Source organism: Phascolarctos cinereus, unplaced genomic scaffold (assembly GCF_003287225.1).
Source record: "Phascolarctos cinereus isolate Bilbo 61053 unplaced genomic scaffold, phaCin_HiC Scaffold_1;HRSCAF=81, whole genome shotgun sequence".
Taxonomy (NCBI): Eukaryota; Metazoa; Chordata; class Mammalia; order Diprotodontia; family Phascolarctidae; genus Phascolarctos; species Phascolarctos cinereus.
Genome location: NW_027555514.1, coordinates 262,399,231 through 262,424,814, shown reverse-complemented (window position 1 = coordinate 262,424,814; position 25,584 = coordinate 262,399,231). Strand labels below are relative to the sequence as shown.

The 25,584-nt window shown below is 43.3% G+C and overlaps 1 protein-coding gene and 1 long non-coding RNA gene across 3 annotated transcripts in view; one reads left to right on the top strand and one right to left on the bottom strand.

Annotated features, from left to right (window-relative positions):
* Positions 1 to 626: 626 nt before the first annotated feature.
* Positions 627 to 12,492, bottom strand: LOC110221752 (uncharacterized). Of its 2 annotated transcripts, XR_013482901.1 has the most exons (4): positions 12,322 to 12,492; positions 6,031 to 6,134; positions 5,811 to 5,905; positions 627 to 1,775 (listed from the first exon to the last, which is right to left on the bottom strand). It is a non-coding gene; the product is annotated as an uncharacterized LOC110221752 (long non-coding RNA). The 2 variants fall into 2 exon arrangements; XR_002328227.2 differs by lacking the exon at positions 6,031 to 6,134.
* Positions 12,493 to 12,656: 164 nt separating this feature from the next.
* The window catches only part of UBE2N (ubiquitin conjugating enzyme E2 N), a 42,450-nt gene continuing 29,522 nt past the window's right edge, over positions 12,657 to 25,584 (top strand). Inside the window, exon 1 of the mRNA XM_021006431.2 lies at positions 12,657 to 12,775. Within this exon, the coding sequence (XP_020862090.1) occupies positions 12,746 to 12,775 (30 nt within the window). The 5' untranslated portion in view covers positions 12,657 to 12,745. The remainder of the gene's footprint in view (positions 12,776 to 25,584) is intronic.

Genomic DNA, 25,584 nt, shown 5'->3' with positions numbered 1-25,584 from the left:
TGGCAAGAGACCTAAGTAAGCAAAGTCATCTCACAAGCATTTTGGAATGAGACTAAAAGGAAGAGGACAGACAGAAATGGAAAAGATTAGTGAAGATTTTAATAACAAATTCTTTTCCCCATTGACTGTGGAATCATTACAGTTGGCCTCTGACATAACAGTTCCAGATGGGTTTCCAGACGCAGTGTAAATGACATTGCGAAAAACAGACACAGGAAGAAGAGCTGGACTGGACCGATCTTAAAAAGAGGAGGTTTGAGCTGGGCGAAGGTGGCACAATCTTAAGGCACTAAGGGATCATTGCTCAAGGTATTCTGAGAGAAGCGAGGATACTAACAGCTTAAAAAAAAAACAGCCAAACAACTCTATTCTTATTGTTCTCCCCAAAAGGCAGTCAGGAGAATTGTAATAACTAGCAACTATATTTCTATTTCCTTTCTCTCATGAATATGACAAAAACATACAAAATTGGGGCAGCTAGGTGGCACAGTGGATAGAGCACTGGCCCTGAAGTCAGGGGGACCTGAGTTCAAATCTGACCTCAGACCAAAACACTTACTAGCTGTGTGACCCTGGGCAAGTCACTTAACCCCAATTGCCTAAAAAAAAAAAGCATTCGAAATTCCTTGAAAGTTGTAACAACAAATAATTTTGTTTAATGAGCATATGATTATTAATATCAAATAAGCACGAAATAGGGAGGTAGATGTTCAAAGGTGTCGGTGTGACCATGGACAAGGTGAGCAGATACTGTCCTTAATGTAGTTCCAATGGAAGAGGGGTTCCCCATCAACGGTGAGATCATTCAAGTGTTCCTGTTTCTGGTGGCATTGTGTTGATTCTGTCAAGCCCCGGAACATTGCGGGGGCTCCTACATCAGATCCAGCATCCCTCCAAAAAGTTAGACCTAACTATTGCTGCAAGTAAAATTCAACAAAGGTAAACTGAAGCATGCTTTGTCCGAGCAAGTTAACATTTTATTAACAGGGATGCTACCTGCCAACAGAATGGGTCAATGGCTTTCCTCAATGTAGCCAAAGACCCCAGGATAAAGACTACTCATTTTTGTAAGGTTAGAACAGAACAGGTGACGTCATGAGTTTGAGAGCAACATAACTGGATATAGCTGAGGTCTTGGGAACAATATGACTGGCTGGAAGCTGGGAATGAAGGGCTAGCAACAACTCCCTCCTTCCCTCCTGTAACTAAGGAATGTTCATTGTTTAAGCCAACCTGCGAGATCAGATTTCTTTGGACGGCAAACCAGACATCCTCAAAGAATAGCTTGGTGGTGTAAAGACACTAGACCAGACACTCTGTTGTCTACCCTCATCCCCCAAGGATAACAGAATTCCTTGAGGCAAGAATAGAACAGTGGGGTAGCTAGGTGGCGCAGTGCATAGAGCACCAGCCCTGAAATCAGGAGGACCTGAGTTCAAATCCAGCCTCAGACCAAACACTTGACACTTACTAGCTGTGTGACCCTGGGCAAGTCACTTAACCCCAATTGCCTAGTTAAAAAAAAAAAGACTAGAACAGTGATAAACAGGAAAACTGCGTGTCTACATTTAACTCATTACAGACCAGCTGAATTTCTGCACTAAGCTCAGAGACAATGAACTATAACCTAGGCCGCTACAGAAACAATTTTAATTTTCTCACTATCCATGCAGGAAAATCCAAGCTGATGAATCGTCCAAGCTATCATTCAATGCAGTTGGATGGATGGCCCGTAGAAGCTCTTCTTGGGCAGACATTGTGAAAATGAGCTGGGCCTGGGATTGAACAAGAAGGAAGAACAGGCTGAATTGTTTTGGGGAAATTTCACAGTGCCTTTAATGGTCACAGCTTCTTCTTGGATAAAAGATCCAGATTTTTAACAACAATAATCCTCTGGAGATGCTGTATGACTACAAGTCACAGAAAGCCATAGTTTCCAAAGAATTCAAATTGAAGGTCACCAAAAGGTGCCAGTGAAGAACTGAGTATGAAAAGAGGCATAAAGGATAGCGTCAGAGAGGTGTACAACTAGAAAAGATGGTGGACTAGTGATGTGGTGAGAGGAAGGGAAAACAAACTGATGGACAGCCCATGTGGTGTCCATGCAACATCAAGAAATCTAAAGCATGGGTTCTTAATTTTTTTTTTGTATATTAAATCCCTTTGGCAGTCTGGTGAAGTTTATTGGTTTTTCTCAGAACACTTTTTAAATGTATAAAATAAAATACATGGGATTACAAAACAAAATAATTATTAAAATAAAAATGTAAATTTTTTCCCTGTTTAAGATCAGGGACCCCCTGAAAACTAAACATAGACCCCCTTGGGAGTGATGGACCTCATGTTAAGAACCTCTGGTCTACAGGAAGGTCCCCAGCATGTTTAGTGGACCCCTTTGGAAGACTTATGGAAAGACAAAAATGAGAGTCACATGGGAGGGGTGGGTTGTGATTTGCATGTCTGAGATCCCAGACCCATCAAAATATTAATAGAGCACTTGAACACAAGGAGGTGACAAAGCCTGGCTGCTGAATGAGGACAGGAAAGCAACAAAGGTATGGTTAAGGTACAAAGTTAAAAGTGGTCCCTCTTCTTCCTATTTTTGGACTGACCAAAAAGCACAGAATAACTCCTGTCACAGAGTATTTTGCAAGGAGTGAAAGCCCAGGCTGCCCAAGATTGCATGCTGTTTTTTTTACTTGTGAGAGAACCCCATACTGGGAGGACACATGATGACTAACTGAAGGACAATTCTTCAGTGTGAGAAACTGGTGTGAATTGAGAAACACTGACTTATGTGGGTGCAGACAGTGAAGATGGGAATGTCCAGATAAGGAGCTGAGGTGGAACATGTGAAGTGGGAGGGAAGGGAAGGACAGATCTGAGTGGGTAGACTATGTCCCTAATCACAAGGGAGGGAGGGAGGGGGGATAAATGGACAGGATGGACCTCAGGAAGTGAAATGTAAACAATAGGCCCCCTCTTCCCACTTTGAGCCTAGACGTAAGAACCTGACAGAAGGGAAAGAATCCCCTTCCCAGATTTCCTGTTATAGTTAGCCACATGGCCAGATGTCTTGAATCATCACCATCTCAGTCAATAAGTATTTATCAAGCACCTACTATGTGCCAGGCACAATGCTGGATATAAAGAAAGGCAAAAACAATCCACTCCCTGCTCTCAAGAAGCTCATGGTCTGATGGGGAAGACAACATGCAAATGAGCGTGCAGGAACAAGACAGACACAGGATAAACTGGAGAGAATCAATCAGAGAGAAGAGACTAGTTAGGCAGGGTGGAGAAAGGCTTCCCATAGATGGTACAATCTAAGCTGGAACTTGAAGGAAGCCAGGACGTGGAGAGGAGGAGGAAGCCACATTCTCACAAGTGTTGTTTGTCCTTTGTTCTCCAAGAGGACCATGACATCAGGGAAGTGATGCCATGACATGCAATTGACTCTGATGCGAGGGAGGGAGGGCTGTGCAAAGTCACCAGTCTCATTCTCTCCTCTGGAGCCTTCTGAGTCCAGGGGCCAGATATCAATCAGGATGACTGGAGATGGCCCTAGATACAGAGGTCTTACTATTGGCAAGGGAAGAAGGGGAAAAATGTGGGCACATATGCACCAAAGTGACTCCCAGAGAAAAGTGATACAACTAAGTGAAGTACAGTAATGATAAATGACTTTACAAAGCAGTTTCTGTATATGATCTCATTGGAGCTTTCCACAGTGGATAGGTAACTGGCTTCAATAGGAAGGGCTAGGTTCAACTCCTGTCTCTGACACACATTGGCTAAGTGGCTCTGGGAAAATCTTAATCACTCAGTGCTTCAGGCACCAGGAGCCAGGACAAGTCATACTCACAGGTTCCTGTTGCTTTAGTAACAGCAGGCAGGTTACACTATGATTGTGGATATATGGGGGCCTTGGATGTTTCTAAAAATATTATTCAGAATATTGGCCAGTGCTACTACCTCTGACAGTTGTAATGAAGAATGCTTTCGCTCAGAGTAAGATGTTTAGTTTGGGTGGCACCAGTTGATAGATGATGGTGGTGCTATGTGTGATAGCCTGGTAGATGGCTTCAATGAGCTGAGTCTGAAGGGCCCTGACCCCACCTGAGTGGATCGCTTAATGCTCTTAGGTGATCAAGAAGCCACATCAACATGGCCAGAGCCCATGAGGACATGAGCAGCTTGAGCCATGGCGCCCTAAGCCAATCAAGACTCTGGGGCTTTGTCATCTTTTAGGGAAAAACTAGGCTAACCCATGTTGTGGGGGAAAGGGAAAACCCTAGCAGATATTGTTTCTATCTCAAAAGAGATCGTGGGAGCATAACTGCAGAGCTGGAAAGAACCTTAAAGGCTATCCAGTCTAACTCCTTCATGCTACAGATGTGGAAACTGAGGACCAATAAGGTAAACTGACTTGCTCATGGCAATGTTAAAGGTACCAAACACATCAGTGAATCTTGGGAAATGCTGCTGCATGGAATCTGGCACCTAGGTCCGCTCTCCTTCACCTAGGATTGTTTTGTTTAATCCAGAGCACATTGGGAGTCTTGTGTTCAGGTCCAGGGGCCATATTTTTCTTTTCTTCAGCTTCTTAATCTATCATTTTTTTTTAAATCAATAAGAATCCTTCTTCTTGCCATCTCCCCAAATGAGAATGAAGGAAAAACAAAACCCATTACAAACATGTGGAGTCAATCAAAACAAATGTTCACATTTGGCCCAGGAACCATATTGTGAGAAGGACAATGATAAGCTGACAAGTGTCCAGAGGGAGGGTGGCCGGGATGACCCTCAAGAACATGGCATGTGAGGATTATTTAAAGGGACTGGGAATGTTCTGACTGGTCAAGAGAAGACTTGGTGGGGACATGATGGGTGTCTTCATCTATTTGTCATGAATGGGGAAAAGAAGGAGCTGTTTTGCTTAAAGCAATGGAACCCTGGAGAAAGGCTGTATTAGGCTTGACATATTGGGAAAAGCTTCTAACAACTGAGCTACCCCCAAATGGAATGAGATCCCTCTCAATGGAAGTTATTGGCCTGAGCAAGGATTGAGACCTAAAAGGAGCCTCAGAGGCCATATGTGCTGTTTTACTCATCTTCCTGAGTTCAAATCCAGCCTCAGACACTTACTCCCTATGTCACCCTGGGCAAGTCGCTTCCCCCTGTTTGCCTCAGTTTCCTGATCTGTAAAATGAGCGGGAGAAGGACATGACAAACCACATCCAGTATCACCACCAAGAAAATCTTAAACAGGGTCACGATGAAAAAAAACATTCAGGTAATAAGTGGCAGAGGTGGAATTTGAACCCAGCTCCTCTTGACTCCAGACTCAGGGCTCTCTCCACTGTGCCACATTTGTTGATCATCAAACAGAGATGGGATGAGCACTTTTGGCATCCACTGTAGAGGAGATTCTCTGGCAAATGGGACTGGAAGGCCTCTGAGTTCCCGGTCGCTTCACAGAGTCTGTGACTCTACAATCTGGTGCCCCTATAGCTTGTATTGTTATTATCGATTCATGCCATTGATTTCTTTCCACTGAGGTTGAGGAAAGAATGATACATACCACTGGAGGTGATACCTTTATACATAATCTAAGTTCTAGGGGCAGTTAGGTGGTTCAGTGGATAGAGCACCTGCCAAGGACTCAGGAGGACCTGAGTTCAAATCTGGTCTCGGATATTTGAAACTTACTGTGTGACCCTGGCCAAGTCATTTAACCCCATTGCCTAGCCAAAAAAGAAAAAAATTCCAAGTTCTAGAGTATCTAAGGTACTATGGATGTCACTTACCTTGGGATGGAAACTTTCCATTCAATGTTTTGGGTGAGTAGGACACTCAGGCACATTTCTAAGTTGGGACTCAGCTTCGTGCCAACTCTGGTATTCTGGTAAACAGAACATATCCTGTTTAGCAGGATTTACATCAATCATCATTGCAAATTGTTTTTCAGTGACTGTGCTTAAAAGATACAGGGGAGACTCAGTACAGAGTGACAGATGGAAAACTAACCTTAGTGCTGGGAAGACCCAGGGTCAGTCCCTCCTCTAACATGGGTTGTATGACTGTAAGCATGTCCTTTAACCTCTCAGTTCTCTGCTCCATCTCTCCTCTCTCTGTAGATATAGGTGTACAATTACATATATACATGGGTGAGTGTATATGAAGGCTACCCCACAATTCTTAGATCAGCTTTAAGCATTAATAACTTAAAACTAAATTAAGACTTTTGGGACACTGTATGTATGTGTGTGTGTGTGTGTGTGTGTGTGTGTGTGTGTGTGTGTGTGTGAGAGAGAGAGAGAGAGAGAGAGAGAGAGAGAGAGACAGAAAGACAGAGACAGAAAAATTTACATTTATGTCTATATATCTATACACATATGTATATTCAAATGCTAAATATACAATATATTATATATTTACACACATGTATTATTATTTGTATATGTATAGATATATATATATGTCTATTTATACACATACACATATATACATACACACATATCTATCTCTATCTCTCTCTCTATCCATTGTAATTTACCAGCACAGATTCATTGAACTTTACTGGAAGAAACAGCAGTAAGGGATCTAAAAACCAAACATGCAGCACTTCTGTCTGCCTTCTATATTTAAGAACAAGAGTTCAACTTTTTTTTTTGGGGGGGGCAAGGCAATTAGGGTTGAGTGGCTTGCCCACACAGCTAGTATCATGTGTCTGAGGTAAGATTTGAACTCAGGTCCTCCTGACTCCAGGGCCGGTGTGCTATCCACTGTGCCAACTAGCTGCCCCAAGAGTTCAAATTTCTATAGTATTTTAAGGTTTCTAAAGTACCTTCCTACCAACAACTCCCTGAAATATGTAGGGCACATGAGCATCCCCATTTTATACAAGAGGACTCTGCTCTTGGCATTATGGTATAGTGCACAGCATGCTGGGTTTAGATCCAGGAAAGTTTTTCGAATATTAGCTGTGTGACCATGGATAAGTCACATAACTTCTCTGGGGCTCAGTTTCCTCATCTGAAAAATGGGGGTGAGGGGTTGGACTGAATGGCTTTTAAGTTCAAGATGGATGACTATTTTTGTTGGGTGTAAGAGGCAGATAGATGGCTGAGCGGATAGAGTGCCCAGTCTGGAGTTAGGAAGACTCATCTTCCTGAGTTCAAATCTGGCCTCAGACACTTCCTAGCTGTGTGACCCTGGGCAAGTCACTTCACCCTGTTTGCCCCAGTTTCCTCATCTGTAAAACGAACTGGAGAAAGAAATGGCAAATCATTCTACTCTCTTTGCCAAGAAAACCCCAAAGGGGGGTCATGAAGAGTTGGACATGACTGAACAACAAAATTCGTGAGAGGATTCTCAGTAGTGTTGGGTTATATAATCTCTGAGGTCTATTCTGGTTTGGAGATTCTGTAATATACTTACAGGCTAGGGTCAATCAGTCAACAAGCATTTATTAAGCACCTACTGTATAGCATAAGCCAGGCACTGTGCTAAGTGCCCAGAATACAAAGAAAGTTAAAAGAGAGTCCCTGTTCTCCAGAAGTTCAGTCTAACAGGGGAGACAACGTGCAAAACAACTCTGTAGGTCAAACAAGGTACAGACAGCTAGGAAGCATAAGATGTGAGTTTTGAACTCAGCTCCTTTGACTCCAGAGCTAGTGTTCTTCCCACTGTACCAGGCTGCATATTACACTTGGTACTGTTAGTATTAAACCAGAAAATCTGTTTCTTCCCACTGTAGAATGGCCAATTCTGTGCACATTCTCTCCAACCTTAAAAGTGTTATCCACAATAGCCAACCTTCATATATCACTTTAGGGGTTGCAAAGCATTTTGCAAAGTACATCTATTATCTTATTTGATGCTCACAACAACCAAGTAAGGTAGATGCCATTCTTGCCCCCATTTGACAGATATGGAAATATCTGTATAGAAACATCTCCACATCTGCAAAGTGACTGAGAAGGGTTCAGTGACCAGCCTAGGGTCTCACAGCTAGTAACAGTCTGAGGCAGGATTCAAACATCAGGCCTTCCTAATCCCAAAGTCCAGCAGCCTATCCACAATGTGGTTTCTAAACGAAACCTTCCTGCCGGGGTGTTGCTATAGGAAGCTTTTCACTGATCTCGTTGGATAACTTTGGGAAGATGAAGTAACACTGCTCCACCGAGCTACTCTCTGAAGAGTAGTAATTCCTTGCTGTTAGGGAAGCATCTCTCCACTAATCTTTTCAGGTAGCCAGCCCCATAATCCTCTTTGAGTGACCAGCTCTCTTTTGGTAATTCCCCTTTTAATGATTACAGTTAGCTCTGAAATCTCCTTCCCTTTACTGATTTAGGCAGGTTATCCATGTAAAACTTTAGAATCCTCTCTAATTTAATTATAGCATTCCTTTTCCAGAGAAGCAGCATAATGTAGTGTATATAGAGCTAGCCTCAAAGCCAGGAGGACCTGAGTTCAAGATCTGCCTCTGATATGTACTGGCCCCCAAAAAGTCATTTTACCTCTTAGTACCCTAGGCAATTCATGAATGAACGAATGCAACATTTATTAAGTATGCAAAGGAATGTGCAGAGAACTGATGATAGAAAAAAAGAAAGACATTCTCTGTTTTCAAGGGGTTCATATTCTAAGGGGGGAGGGTAAGACAAAACATTTGGAAGGTTGCAGCTGCAAGTCAGATGTAAAAATCCACTAGTTTTTGGGGTGTGATGGCCAAACAGATGGTAATACTTTTTTTTTTTTTGATGAGCAATCAGGGTTAAGTGACTTGCCCAGGGTCACACAGCTAGTGAGCATCATGTATCTGAGGCCGGATTTGAACTTAGGTCCTCCTGATTCCAAGGCCAGAGCTCTATCCACTGCACCACCTAGCTGCCTCAATACCTTTTCTTTAATGTTATTTCCACTAATAAAATCACGCCAGTTTCTAGGGTCAGCAAGGTAGCATAATGGATAGAGCACTAGTCCTGGAGTCAGGAGGACCCGAGTTCAAATCTAGCTTCAGACTAGCTGGGCAACCCTAGACAAGTCACTTAACTCTGACTGCCTCAAAAAAAAAATCACCATTCTAGGCCAGCTATGGAATATGTCCTGGGACAAACTACAAAATTCTCCTGTCAGGCTTTCTTTTGAATGACCACAATAGAGAAGCGTATCTCGGCTTTCTAATTGAGTAGAGAAACACCTACTTCATATAAGTCAATGACAGTGATGATGGTGGCGATTTACATAGTTTTAAGGTTTGCAAAATCGAGTCAACAAGCCTTTATTAAGTGTGCCAGGCACTGTGCTGAGCACTGGGGATTCAAAGAAAGGCAAAAGACAGTCCCTGCCCTCAAGGAGCTCCCAGTCTAATGGAGAAGTCAACATGTAAACAACTGTATACAAACTGGATCTATCCAAGATAAACTGGAGATAACGTGCAAAATGCTTTACATATGAATTTCTCAATTCTCAACACTCACTGGCACTCCTATTTTTATAGATGAGGAAATTGAAGGTAGGTGACTTTCTGGGTCATTCAGCTTCTAAGAATCAGTAGAATATAAAGATACAGTTATCCATAGGCCCTACCCTGCAAAAGCTTGAAAATCACTGGGGGAAATAAGTCATGAATATAGTTAGCCACAGTAATACTAAGAAATCATTTTATCTCCTCTACTAGACCATAACCTTCTTGTATCTTAACCTATCTGATCCCATTTCCATCTCCTTAAGATGTGAGAGGGTTGGGATAGAGACAGACCATGGGTTCTATCTTTGAGATGCAGACCCCTTAGGCAGTGTCTGTAAAGCTTTTGGACCCTTGCTCTGAATAATGTTTTCAGATGCAGAAAATAAAATATATAAGAGAAAGGAAACCAATTATATTGAAATATCGTTATCAAAAATATATTTTAAAACAAGTTCACTGATGCCCAGGTTATGAACTCCTATAATAGATGGTCTGTAAGATACCCTCTATTCCTGTGAAATCTTAGTTCTTGTCTATTTTCTGGCTTAACGAAACATTTCCCTAAAGAGGGGTTCAAAACTAGAACTGGTTATCTTGGGAACAGTAATTATTACTCATCATTGCGGGGTCTTTTTTATGATGGGTCCCCAGTAGAACATAAACTTGAATCAAGGGAGCTTTTCATTTTGTTTTCTGTTACTCCAGTACTAACACATGGTGCCTGGCATACACAGTAAGATGTAGCCAGGTGGCAAAGTGGATAGAGCCCTGGGCCTGGAGTCAGGAAGATCTGAGCTCAGATCCTGCCTCAGACCTTTCTTAGCTATCTGGCAAATCACTTAATCTCTGTTGGCCTCAGTTTCCTCATCTACAAAATGGGGATCATAATGGCACCTACCTCCCAGGGTTGTTGTGAGGATCAAGTAAGATAATTTTAAAGTGCTTAGGACCATGCTTGGCAATATCTATGTGTGTGTGCGTATATATATATATATCTACATCTATCTATATATCTATCTATCTATATATATATATATATATCTACATCTATCTATATATCTATCTATCTATCTATATATATATATATATCTACATCTATCTATATATCTATCTATACAGTTATATAAATGTTAGCTGCTGTTATTCTTTTCTCTGCTGCTGTGCCTCCCTCACCCCAAATTACCTTACATTTACCATCTATGTATTTAGTATTTACTTATCTGTACACGTATTGCTTCCTCTACAGAATATAAGTCAAGGTAAGGCATTCTTTTTTTTTCTCTCCATGTGGTCAGTGCTACTGAGCAGGGGTTAATGGTTTTTTTTGCTTGACTTTTGGATTCCAGTGTTTAGCATAGTACCTGGCACACAGTAAGTGCTTAATAAATGCTTATCAATTGATTGGATTCATTTAGCTAAATGAGCACTTGTGAGAGATATTGCAGACAGAATTCACCATGTGGATTGGGGTTGGACTAGATGATCATTGTATAATGGAATGATCCCTGGATTTGCGATTGGAGGTCCTGGGTTCAAGTTCAGATGACAGGTGGACACTGGAAAGAGTGCTGAACATGGAGTTAGAGGACCCAAGTTCTAATCCTGCCTCCACCATTTATCATCAATATGGCCTAAAGCAAGTCACCTTTCCTGCCTCATCTGGACAAATGGAGTCAGACTAGATGATATTTAATGTCCCTTTCAGATCTAAACCCATGATCCTACGTTACTTAACTTCTATGGAACCTCGGTTTCCCCATCTATCAAATGAGGGGGTTGGATTAAGTGACCTCTAAGGTCCCTTCCAATTCTCTCAATATATGTTAACCAGATGCTGGTCCTCCAACCCTAACTACCTGTGTAACCTGGATCAGTCACTTCCGCCTCTCTAAGCTTATCTCCTCATCTGCAAAATGAGGAAACTGGACCCTATGACCCCCAGGGTCACTTCTAGCTCTAGATCTGTGATCTTGGCTTTCTCTTCTCTGGGCCTTAGTTTCCTCATCTATAAAATGAGAGGGTTGAACTAGGTGGCCTGTGAACCCACATGACTTTATAAATGAATGAATGAATGGAGGGATGGATGGATGGGTGAATGAAGGGAGGAAGGGAGGGATAGAGGGAAGAGGGATGGGTGAATGGATGGATGGATGGTGGAAGGGATGAACAGATGAACCAATGGAAGGAGAGAGGAAAGGACAGATGGAGGGAGGGAGAGAAAGAATGATGGATAAATGCATGGATGGAAGGATGGATGAATAGATGGAGAGATGATTGGATGATGGATGAATGGAGGGAAAGATGAATGGGAAATATGGGCTAATGGATGGATGGAGGGAGAGATGAATGGATGGATAGATTGATGGAGGGTCAGGGGAAGGATGAATGAATAGATGAGTAGAGGGAAGAAGGGATGCATGAATGAATAGAGGAAGAAATGATGGATAAATGGACAGATGGAAGGATGGATGAATAAATGAATGAACGACTGGATGGATGGATGATGGAGGTAAGGATGAATGGATGGATGGATGAGGAGATGGATAGACTGCTGTAGGGATCGTGGGAAAGATGGATGAATAGACATGGAGGGAGGGAGGGAATGATAGATAACTGGATGGATGGAAGGATGAATGAATAGACGAATGAATGGATGGATAGATAGATGAATGGAGGGAGGGAAGGATGAATGGATGGATGGATTGATGGATAGATCGATGGAGGTATAGAGGGAAAGATGGACGAATAGAGATGGATGGATGGAAGGAATGATGGATAACTGGATGGATGAAAAGATGAATGAATGGATGCAAGGAAAGATGAATGGAGGGAGGGAGGGATACCTGAATGAGTGGACGGCTGCTACGGCCGTCCTCCCCTCCAGCCATCCCACGGAACAGGGTTGGGGGCAGCCAGTTCCCAAAGGTCGGACCCACCTCGCTGTCACCAGGGCGGGGTCTGGAAAGACGGGGGAGAGGAGAGGAGGGAGACGACGGGCCCCCCCTCTCCTTCCCGTCCCGCCAGGCTTGCGTCATTTCCGCCTCCTTCTCTTGGCCGGGAGGCGGAGGGAGGGGCGGGGGCTAAGGGAAGGGGCCTTCGCCTACAGCTCGGGCCGGCCGGGACTACATTTCCCGTGGGGCCCGGCGGCAGCGGCGGTGACGGCGTCGCAGTGGCGTCGCCCGGAAGTGAAGCCCGGGACTTCCACTCGTGCGTGAGGCGAGCGGAGCCGGAGACGAGACCCCGAGGCTGAATTCCGGATCAGACAAGATGGCCGGGCTGCCCCGCAGGATTATTAAGGTAACTGCCGCGGCCGTCCCCCTCCGCCCCCCTGCAGGATCTCCGTCTCCGCCGCGGCTCCTCCCCTCAGCCCCGCGGGGCCGGCGGCGGCAGCCCGAGCCCGGGGCCTGGCCGGAGCCGGGAGGGGTTTGGCCAGAGCCCGTCGGGGCAGCGCGCGGGAGGCGCCGGAGACTTCCGGCGGGGTGCGGCGGGCCGAGCGGTGGGGTCGGGCCCCGGCTCGGGCTCCTCGAGGGGGGCCGCATCGGGCCTGCACGCGCGCGCCCGCGTCCGCGTGCCCCCGCCGCCTCGCCTGCGCGCCCCCGGCGGGCCCCGGGCTGGCGGGCGGGAGGGAGCACGCTGCTGGCGGCGGCCGTGGCGGCGAATGAATGGGCGCGGGTGGGGCGTCCGCGCGGGGCCTCCCGCTCACCCGCCGAGATCGGCCCGGCCCCGGCGCCCTCGTGGCGCGGGCGGGGAAACTGAGGCCCGAGGCGGGGACTAGCAAAGGTCCGAGGGCGAATTCGAACCCAGCTCCCTCCAGGCGCCCGCACTCTGCCGCCGGGGTGTTTAACGCCCCGACGAATGGGAGGGGTCCAGCTCCTCCCCTCCCACCCCCCACTTCCTCCCCGGTACTTCGTGGACAGACACGCGAGTCCCTCGTCCGCTCGATTTGATGGTTCCCGCCAAGCAGCCCGCCGCGGCCGTTTCTGTAGACACGAAATCTCGGGAAGAGCCTGGGCTTGGGCCTCTCCCCGCGCCCAGCCGGGCCTGGCACCCAGTAGGCGCTTTATGCGCGCCGATTGTCCTGCATTGATGGAATCACATCCCCAGCGCGAGGGTGGGAGAGGTCGGGGCTGGGGTCTAACGGCCTGCCTTAATGGTGGAAACCCTTGCTGGATGCAAGGCACTGGCAAAGCTCAGGGGTGCAGCACAAGGAGGCCAGAGACGGCCCCTGCCTTCCAGGAGCTTGCACTCTAACGGGGGAGGCAAGGCGCAGACATAGACAAGGAAAGCTGTGCGCGCAGAAATAGAAAATAGTGGAAAGATATCGCCAAAGATCAGGGAGGGGCAGTGGAAAGAGCTGAAGCTGAAACTCCACCACCCACTGATGCTGTCCCTCCACTGGCTAGGTGGTCCGATGGTTAGGGCACAGAACTTGTCCTGGGAAACCTCAGACACATCTTAGCTGCCTGGCTGGGACGCTTCCGTTCTCTCTGCCTTAGTTTCCTCCTTTGTAAAATGGGGGGGTTGAACTCCTTGGCCTCTGAAGTCCCTTCCAGCTCTATCTCTGCGATCCTTTGCTCTCACAATTACTTGAACTCTGGGATGAGTCAGCAAGCATTTATTAAGCGCTTACCGTGTGCTAGGTGCCAGGTGAGGTGATGGAGGAAGCCCAGGATCCCCTTGCTACTTGGCTGTAGAGCGGTCTTTTGGTGGAAATAGAATAGTATTAAAACTTTTAAAATTTAGCACATGGGGTTTTAGTACACCAATTCTATTAGAAATGCAGTTTTTCTTCTTGATGGATGTATTAAAATAAGACATTTCTTTCCGTCCAAAGTTTCTGCCGTTTTCAATGATTGCCATTTGTTTCCATTACTGTCACTCCTGACCACTTTTTTTAGGACCTTGTTGCTTTTCTTTGTATCCTCAGCGCCTAGTACAGTGCCTGGTGCATAGTAAGGGCTTTACTGAGCTCAGAGTTCATCTAGTCATGTATAGGTGTGGAGTCAGAAGGGCAGTAGAGACTATAGAGTCCAGCTCCCTTCCTTTACAGAATCAAGACCCAGAGAGGGGAAAGGACTTGCCCACAGTCAGCTAGTAAGACGCTTGGTCTGAGACAGAATATGAAGGTTTGTTCATATTTAGGACTCCCAAAACCAGTGCCCTCTTTAGATTTTTAAAAAAAGATCTTTTTAATATTACGTTTTATCATATAAATTTGCAATTTCCCCCGTTGACCTCATAAAATAAAAATTGACCTTTTAGCTCTGAATATCACCATCTTGATGCCATTTGAGCTGGCTCCAAATGTGATCCAAGGCAAAATTATTTCGCTCCCTTCTCAGCTTATTTCACTTGTAGGAGTGAGGTATGTGAAAGGTATGATCTCAGAGACTGCTTTACTCATCAGTAATGTGACTAAATCAGGAGTGTTTCCTTTGATTGGACCTGGTGAATGAATGCTTGTAATCTGATCAGTAATAGGCCTTTTGATTTATAGGAACTGGGAACAAATTACAAAATAAAAGCCAATTAGGGATAACTAAATATTAGCTAATAGCAAGTACTTAATGAGGGCCTTAATGTATTTGTCCCCTGATTTTATACACAGGCACACATAGGTAATGCTGTTTTATATTTAATCAACACTGAGAATGTATCAGGTGCTAATTCAGTTATTTAAAACCAAAATGTTAAGGTCACAGTTTTGACACTTATCAAGGGCACAAAATTTATTGTAATATAAATTTGTCTTGGGTCTAGTCCAGGGCCATTTAGTTGCCAGAAACCCGGAGAGGTTTTTGTACTGTGGTCTCACCTGTAAAGCTGTCACATAGCATGGACCTAAATGAACATCTTACGTTTGATTTCAGTTAGATTGGAAACCAAATGAGGGGGAAATGACAGGTGAGAGAACGGCGTACCTCATCCTCTAGAATTCTCATTTACTCTTACTACGGCGCTTTACTACAGATGGAAGACAATTCTGAAAAATGCAACTAATTGGTTTAAGATTATACATAAATTACGTCTGCCCAAGTTGTGGTTTCTAAAGCTGTACTGTGAGTGATATGAAGGCATCTGAGGGAAAGATTTCATGCTTTAAAGTGTAGATAAAATGAAGCTGTAGACTTTTTTATTGGGGGAGAGAGGGAGATTTGTCCTTTTTATTATATTGCCGTGGCCTACCCATGAGCAACTGATATTTCTCCAATTGCTTGTTTCTTATTTATTTTTAGTTGTCAGTATTGACTTTAATAAGATTTTGAGTTCCAAATCCCCCCCCCCCAAGTCGGCATGCAATCTGATAAAGGCTATACATGTATACATATTAAACATATTTCCACATTAGTGTAGACCTTTAATTATAAATTGATGTTTACGGGTTTAAGTCCTTGTAGTTTTAATGGACCTTGGATACTCTTATTTAATTTTACAGTAAATATTTACACTTTTTGCATAAACTTGGATGGTAACCCATTGGAACTGTAGAATTTGAAAATATTAAATGTCCCTCAGCTTTCCTTTGTCATAAAAAATGCCATTCTGTTTTGTCTGTTCTTTGAAAAAGATGACTTGGTGCTTATATTAAACCAGTATAGTTTAGGGGAGGAATTTTAGTATTGCAGACCTGCTAGCAATATAATTTTTCTCCTTGTGGGTATGTATTAAAATAAGATGATGTCATTGTTTGATTTTGACTATTATTAACATAATGTTGCCTATCTCACAATTTCTGTTAGGATCAAAAGCTCGTGAAAAGTTTTAACTGTAACATGCTATGGGAACAAGTATTGTTTATTCAAGTGAGTTGAGCCCTTCAGAAGAAAAGTTATGATGGAATGATTGGGCGTAGTGTGTAAGTAACATTAGACATTATCTAGTGGACTTAAAAATTTGAATCTCAATTAGGTTAGAGTAATTGGAAGTTTATAAGTAAATTTATCTCTCTTATTGGACCCCTCCCTCCAAAATAAAATTCCTTCTTGATGGGCCTGAGTAACCTTGAGTTGGTCACTTAAGATCCGTAGGCCTCAGTTTTCTGATTTGTAAAATGAGTGGGTTGGACTATATTGCCTCTGAGGTCCTTTTGGCTGTAGATCAATAATCTCATGTTCTCTATTTTCTGGAATTTTTCAGCTTTATACCTGCTTCCATCTAAAACTTTGTTGCAGGCCCATTTTGCCTCGGGCCCTAGTTTTCTCATACGGTACTTGACAAGAACAGGTGGAGTGAGCAGTATAATGTTACATGCACACTAGCCTGCAGTTTCTCTGCATTTTATCTAGCTGATGGGGCCATTTGCAGATTGACATGCTTTATTTGCCAAATGCATGCACCAGATTGTGAACTGATTTTAGTGGCCTCAAAGGAGTGAGTGACCAGGCAGCCATACGTTTTTTAGAGTTCTGATGAAACTCAGTTTTGCAAAGACTTCACTAATTTAGATGTTGCAGCTTTTTAAAAAGAGTTTTGTGGCCCAGTCCTTTTTATGCAACAAATATGAGGAAGGGCCAGGTGTTCTGACTGCTGCTTAACCGTACTTTAAATAAATGAAATTATACATTACTAAGAAGAATCAAAAAAAATTCCTTTAAGTTGGAATTGTTTCATTGGCATAGCAAAATGACTCGTCTTCCCCAAAGTAGTCTTAGTTAAAACAACATCCAGTTGTGATCATTGACAGAAGCAGCACTACTGCTGGAGAGAAGTGATTTTTGTGATGTGGTAGGGAAAATTTGAGAGAGCAGCCAGCCCACCACAGTTACGGTTTCATGTTTATTCAAAAAGTGAGCCCCTCTTTAGCTTCTAGAGCAGTAGTTCATCCTCCCCCCGCCCCCCATTTGACAGATGAGGAGGCCTGGAGACCTTTGGGCAGTGCCTAAGGTCACCTAAATAAGTGGCAAAGCAGGGATTCAAACTTTGTCTAGTACTTTTTCCACTGCAGGCTGTCTCATTTAGTGTATTGGTTCTAGTTTCAGGCCCTTTTATGATGTTTTTGATTTGATTAACTTTTGCATTAATTGGGTTTGGGTTTGCTTTTTATTTTGATTGTAAGGAACTCTTTAGGAAATAAGTTTTAAGTTTTTGCTTGTGAGGATGAAGGAGCTATTCTTGCTATTAAAAATTCTGTCTACTTAATTTAATTGGTTTGCTTAGTGAGAAGAAAGCTATTTGTAAAGATTCAGCTGAAAGCCTTTCTGGCTTATTTTTAAATTGTTACTATTTTTTTTAAAAAAAAGGTGTGAAAAGAATGACTAATATAGTAATTGGAGCTAATACTCTTACTAGAGTTTGACATTATTTTTAAACCAATTTATTCTTTTCTCATAGGCATCCTCTTTTTGGTATTTTCTATCTTAAAGGATTCGATTATCTGTTTAGTAGATATTTACCTATAATAATAGCTAGCATTTACATAGTACTTTAAGGTTTGCAAAGTGCTCTGTCTGTATTATTTAATTTTATCCTTAATAACCTTAGAAGGCAGGTGCTGTCAATACCCCGTCTTACACAAGGCATTCAGGTCAAATGACTTACCCAAAGTAACATAAGCTAGTATGTCTGTGTCTGAGGCAAGATTTGAACTCAGATCTTCTCGACCCCATCCTATATACACTGTGCTTAGCTGTCCTACTCAGGAGTATACTGCTGTGTGACCCTGGACAAGTCACTCAACTTTTGTTTGCCTCTTTTACCTCATCTGTAAAATGGGGATCTTAATAGCGCTGACCTCCAGAAGTTGATGTGAGAATCAAATGAAATAATAATTGTAAAGTGCTTAGCACAGTGCCTGGCACATAGTAAGCACTATGTAAATATATTAACTATTATTGTTGTTATTATTATTGAGTAGTATTAACCTTTTGAGGGGGGCAGGCAATGGGGTTAAGTGACTTGCCCAAGGTCACACAGCTAGTGTCAAGTGTCTGAGGTCATATTTGAACTCAGGTCTTCCTAACTTCAGGTCCAGTGCTCTATCCACTGCGCCATCTAGCTGCCCCGAGAGTAATATTTATTGAGGGCATCAAGGAAGGCTTGTGGAAGAGATAGTATTTGAGTTGGGCTTTGAACAATAAATGGTAGCTGACAACAATATGGGTTTTTTTAAGTCTTATAAATATACAGTAGTCTTGTTATCTTCCTGAACTATTTTTTTTCATGCCCTTAAACTGGGACTAGTTTGTTTCCTAAAAACGATAGTCAAAGTTTCTGCACAGTGCTGTTTGTCACTCCCCAAATTGCATGTACAGGGCTTGCAGAAGCGAAGAATAATTTTGAGTTGCTTTACACAAGTTTGCATACTATGCTAACATTATTAATTCTCTTCCTCCAAGGATGTACAGAAGAAATTTTAGTTTTGGGGGTTTTTTTAATAGCAGATTAACATGCTACTCTAAGTGCTTTGACAGTGGATTATAAGGGCAAGAGTGGACATAGGTGATCTTTCAGAGAGGCTCTTGAGTAGCCTAGGCAGGGGATGAGGCTCTGCACTGGGCTGGTGGCAGTTGGAATCGAGAGGAAGGCATGAATGAGAGTAACTGATGATATGGAATGAACAGGACCTGGTAACTGATGGAGCGTCTTCTCTTCTCAGCTCACATCCCACAGTGTCCCCCAAGTTTCAAGCCTGGGAGCCTGGATAAATAGTGATAGCACCAATAGAAATGATGCCAGCAGCATGATGAGCCAGTTCGGTGGAAAAGATAACCAACGTCCATTTTGGACAAGTGTTTGCGTTTGAGGTGCCTGTAGATTTCCCAGTTGTTAGTAATGCTTCCTGTGTGCCAGGGGACTAGCTAAGTACTGGGGATGTAAAGAAAGGCAAAAAGAGGCTGCCCTCAAGGAGCTCACAGTCTGAAGGAGGAGACAGGCATGAAAGTAACTGTACATACCAGATGTATGGAGGAAGGGGAGCGAATCAGTGTTTATATAGCCCCTGCTATGTGCCAGGCACTGTGCTAAGTACTTGACAAATATTATCTCATCTGATCTTCACAACAAGCTGTAAGTGCTATTGTTATCATTCCCATTTTACAGATGAAGAAACTGGGGTAGATGGAATGAAGTGACTTGTTTAGGGTCACATAGCTAATAAGTAAGTGTCTGAGGCCAGATTTGCACTCAGGTCTTCCTTGGCTGTCGGCCCAGTGTACTCTATCCACTGTACTGAGAGTCGTCTTCGTATACACTTATATTAAGTGGATAGAAAGTGATCGCTTAAGGGTAGGTATTAACAGTTGGGAAGGCTGAGAGCGGCCCCTGGTAGATGATGAGATTTGAGTTGCATCTTAAAGGAAGTCAGGGAAACTGAGAGGCGGAGGTAAGAGAGCAGAGCATTCGAGGCATTGAGAGACAGCCAACGCGAAGACATGGAGATGGGCGATGTAGTGCCACTTTAAGGGACACGTTAGTCAGTATTGCTGAAGCTTCAGCTCTGAAGTAGAGGAACGTGTAAGAAGACTGGGAAGGTGGGAAGGACCCAGATGCTGAGCTTTACAAACCTCACCAAGGACTTTCTGTTGTATCCTTCGGAGATGAGGGAACCACTGGCACCAGTTGAGAAGGGAGGATGAAGGTCAGAGCTCTGCTCTGGAGAAATCACCGTGGTAGCTGAGTGGAGGGTAGACTGGAGGCAGGGAGCCCAGCTAGAAGAAGGCAGCGGTCCAGGGGAGAGTTGGTGAGGATCACAACTAGAGCTGTTGCTGTGTTGGGTTGTAGAGGAGTCAAATAGGAGGGATGTAGTTGAGGCAGCGAGTGAGAGACGTGGAAGCTGACACCAAAGGTGGCAGGATGGCAATGCCCTCAGCAGGCTGTGGATGTGTGGAGTCATTATAGGCCTGCTATTGCGCCAGGAGCTGTGCTAAATATGAGACATACAAAAAAGACAGGCAGAAGACAGGCCCTGTGCTTAGTGGAGGAGAGAGACAACGTGCAAACAGCTGTGGACTGGATGATTAGCAGACAGGTGACTAGCAGGAAAGGGGATTGGGAAAGGCTTCGTTGTAGAAGGTGGGAGGCAGAGGTGCGGAGGCAGAACATTGCATGCATGGGGGACGGCCGCTGAAGTGTCTGGAGTTAGTAGATGGACCTTCTTGCTTAAGGGATGGCAAGGACAGTTGTACTGAACTGAAGAGTGTGAAGTGGGGAGGGAAAGGGCATCAGGCACAAGAAGACTGGGAAGGTGGGAGAGGGGCCGCTTTATAAGCTAAACAGAGGATTTCATGTTTGATTCTGGAGTTTTGTATAAGAAGGTGACGTGGTCAGGACTGAACTTTAGAAAGATCGCTCTGACACCTGAGTGCAGGGTGGACCTTATTGGGGGAAAACGCGAGGCAAAGACACCTGCAATAATACGGGCGTGAAGTGATGAACGCCCGTACCAGAGGGGCGGCAATGTCGGAGGAGAGAGTTTTTACAAAGCCAGAACTGATAGGATTTGGCAACTAGTTGGATGTGGTAGATGAGAGAGAGTTGAGGGTGATACCTAGGTTGTGATCCTAGGAGGACGATGAGGACCTTGATAGTATTAGGGAAGTTGGGAAGAGGGGAGGCATTGAAGTGAAAAATGGTGAGTTTAGGGTATGGGATATGTAGTTCCAAGTATCTAATAGGGAGTAGATGAAGTTTAATTCATGGAAGCTGATGGGATCACCAAATGAAGTAGGGTAAAAGAAGAAGAGGGCCCAGGACAGAACCTTGGGGGACATTCATGTTTAGGCCTGACCTGGATGGAGATCCAGCAGAGGAGACTGAGAAGGAGTGGTTAGAGAGGTAGAAGGAGAACCAGAAGAGAAACCCTGCAGAGAAGAGAGAGTATCAAGGAGAAGAAGGTGACGGACAGTTTCCAAGGCTGTTGACAGGTCAAGAACGATGAGGGTTGAAAAGAGGACATTAGCTTTAGCAATTAAGAGATTGTTGGTAACTTTTAGAGAAAGTAGTTTCAATTGAATGAAGGGATCAGAGTTAGGAGAGCGTGAGGAGACTTGAGTCAGCCCTGTTTTGAGAAGTAAATTCTTGTGTGACTTCTCCTAGTTATATACCTGTTTTTTTCTTTTTGTTTATTCGTAAAAGTCAATCTGTTTCATAGCTAGAGAAGATGATTTATAATGTTAAAGTATTTTAGATATTGCCAAGCTCTCCTCTTATGGAATATCTCTTCTCAACACACCCTCCCCCCATGGGCTTTTTCTTAACCAAGACAGAGGATCGAATTAAAGAAATAACAAGTAACCCCTAGCTGCTGGATGAAAGGAAGATGGGGTCGAACCCTCTCTCCCTTCCACTGTGTAGAAAGTAGAAAAGTAGAGTAGTTGCTGTAGCTGAGCATCTGACACACTACTGCGTCTCTAGCTGTGACAAATGGAAGGGTCAAAGACGATCAAATACCGTCACAGTTCTGACCATAAAGGATGTCAACCAGCGATCCCTCAGATCCAGCTTCTCATGACTGGCCAGTTAGCTTCTTCCCAGAAGAACCTAAGTCTTTGATTCACGAGAGAAAGCCAAATGACCATCTTTTTATTAATTATTTGCTACTCATAATTAATAAAGTGATTACCAAAGAAGCTATGTCTCTTGAACCATTCATATATCACACAGCCCTATGAAAGATTCTGGAGTTGGGCTTAACATAAGCTTACCAGCCTTGAATGGAAGAAATGCTTAAATGTAAATACTGTATTTCAATCATTTCACAAATTACTTCTTGTTCTACTCTCTTCCTTTTCACAGCCAAACTCTTAGAAAAAGCTGTTTATACTCATTGCTTACATTTTCTCGACTCCCACTCACTCCTAAACCCCTTTCAGTCTGCCTCCCATCTCTTACTACTTGTCTGAAACTGCTCCCCAAGGTTACCAGTGATTTTTGCTGATTAAATCAAATGGCCCTCTCTGTCCTTATCCTTGTTGACCTTTTTAAGACATTTGATTGTGATGACTAACCTTACTCCTTTTTATTTTTATTTATTTATTTTTGCTTTTTGGTGAGGCATTTGGGGTTAAATAACTTGCCCGTGGTCACACAGCTAGCAACCTTACTCCTTCTGAGTATTCTTTCCGCCTTGAATTTCATTACTCTGCTTTCAGTTGTTTTCCTTCCCATTAGGTTAATCTTTCCCCTCTATCTCTTTTGCAGATTCTCTAACCTGCTTCTGTGTACAGATGTTTCCCACAGGTCTGCCCTGTGCCCGCTCTTTCTATACTCTATCTCTGATCTCATCTATTTGTAGATTCAGTTATGCAGATGACTCCCATATCTATGTGTTTTATGTCCAGCCCTCCTTCTGCTGAACTCTCACTCCCGCATCTCTGGTTGCCTGCCTGACATCTCCATCTGGATGTCCCAGTAAACATTCAGAGTCAATATATCCTGTAACAGAACTCATCTTTCACTCCAAATTCAGCTGTCCTATTTCTGTTTCTGTTGAGGGCAACATTTTGGTTTTCCAGGTTCACAGCCTGGCAATGATTTTCTACTGTTTAGCCTCACACTACATTTTTTTCATCTGTTCCTTGTCACACACCACAAATGCCTTAGGCCAGGACCTGGACTATTGATAGTAGCTTCCTAATTGGTCCGTTGTATCCAGTATATCTCATGCTCAAGATGGAGCTTCATTGGCTCCTCTTGGCTTTTAGGATAAAATACAAACTCTTCTTTTTAGTCTGGATCCAGACAGTGAAGAGATTTAAATGCTAAACCAGTCCGGTTGCTGTCTTCTGTGTCTGGAGTGTTCTTTTTCTTCATTTCTGGCCCTTGGACCCTCTTGCCTCCTGAAGAGCTCTTATCTAATACCTGAGTTAGTGTAGTGCCCGCCCCCCCCAGTCACCTCGTATTTATTTTGTATGTTGCTTGTATTATTTGTAAACATAATTTCTCCCCCTTCTTCCCCACCTCCACCCTTTCCCATTAGGATGTAAGGTCCTTAAACTGGTTTTCATTATATTTTTCTCAGTTGCCTGAGTTAATGAATTGCTTGTAAGCCGTTGTAATCTTCTGATCTTCCCTCCCTTATCTCACTCCTATCTAACTGACTGACTTGTCTTAAGTGGGATCCTCTTTGTAACTATTCACTTTTAAAATTCTGAGCAGTGAACTTTATTATTTTTTTTAAGGAATGAGAGGAATTACTGAAGCAAGAGAGAATTTTAGGAGATAATCAAATGTGGTTATGAGGAATAAAATAGACTCTTTTTTTAATCCATTAGAATTATGTGGCTAATAGAGCTTTGTCTTTATCAAAGTAGTCACCTCATGCAATTGTGTACTTTAGGATCTTCTTCCCCCTCCAAGGGACTGAATCTCCTCTCTCCTTTCTACCTTGCTGCCAGTTTGCAAATTCTGTGTTTGGAACTGCCTTTAGAGCTTTTGGCACTTTCACCTAAATAGCTTTTGATGTTTGGAAATGACAGTCATTTATAACCAGGTCTGTGGAATATATTGGGGGGAGGGGGAGCTAGGAGACAAGATCTGATCTCAGGCATTAGGAAGCTACACCTGTATGGTCATCAGCAAGCATTTATTAAGTTCCTACTATAGGAAACCATTGCTAGTCACCAGGGGTTCACATTTTTAATGGGTAGAGAAGTACATACATAAATATACACACAAATATGAAGTGAATAAATAACCAACACAAACTAGTTAATATCAGCAGTTGGGATGTGCTTGATCTGTGTCGTCAAGGAAGAGAAGGACTTTGAGGATATAGGAAGGAGGAAGCTAATTCCAGTCCAAGTACATGGGTACACGGAAAGTGTAAAGGCGTGGTGGTGGGAAGTAGAGATCACATATGAGGAGCAGCGAAGACTAGGCGTATGCTTCATTTCCTCTGTGTGTATTTTGTAGTCTCAGAGGGCAGTCAACCAGTCTGTCAGTAAACAGTTATTAAGTGTCTGTTGTGTGCTAAACACTGTACTAAGTGCTGGGAAAGCACTAACAGCTAGGATTACCTGGAAGACCTGCAGAAGGGAAGTGGAGCATAGACTTGAAGCCAGGGAGCAAGTCACTTATCTTTGGGCCTTAGTTAATCTCGTGCGTGCCCCCCCCCCCCCCCCCCCCCCCCCGCCCCTGCCTTCTAGCTCAAAAATTCCAGGAGTCAGTGCATTTGTGACTGAGCTGGGTTTTGGTCAACAGCCTCCAAACCTCACTGACAATAAGATATTAAGTCTGATTTTCTTGAATGGCTTATAAACTACCTTTGACCCTTTTAAAAAAAGGACCTTCAAAAATGCTTTGAGGGATGGCATCATGGAATGAGAATACCTGTATGGAAAGCGAACTTTGCTGGCTACTTTAGAGGATATATCTAACACCAGAATTTGTTTAGGTGGGTGTCTAAAAGCAGTACCATTGTTTTATTGTCACATATGGCAGGTTTCAATCAACCTTCATATTGATTACTATCTACCTTTGGATGGGTTGCTTTTATTTAGTAAATGGTTAGTGAGAATCCAAAAGTTTGTTCTTTATGGCTATTGACCAAGACTCAGTATATTCATAAACAGCTTGATGGTACTTTACCACAGCAGAGCATAAGCTCTTTTACTCTTTAGAGTGAAAATATTAGGATGACAGGCAAAATTATATAAAAAGTAAATAAAACTTCACTCTGAAGAATATGCTTATTTTTAAAAAGACATCGATAGGACTACTGAAGAAACATTGTCATTTTGTATTTAATATTGTTATAAATATTCCCTGGAGATTGAATGTGTTAATTAGTCTTTTCCTCTACAGGTTAAAGAGAGAAATAAGAGTCTAAATATTATCTCGTTTATCCGTAAGTGTCATTATCAGCCCTAAGCATGTTGGGTACAGTTATTTGGTTATAGCAGAAAGTACATTTGGACACTGCCAAGAGACATTGGTTTGATTCATACCATTTTCTGCTTGTGATCTTGTGCATACCCCTGAACAAATCTGACAAAACTGTCTACACTTTGAGGGGGTTGGGTTAGATGAGCTCTGAGGTCCCTTATAGTTCTTCAGTTAATGATTGTTAGTTGTCAGGCATAGGATGAAAGAGGGAGGAGGGAAAAACAGAGGACCCAGTGGGGAAGAGATTAAGAAAAGAGGAAGGAGAAAAGTAAAGTTATAGAATA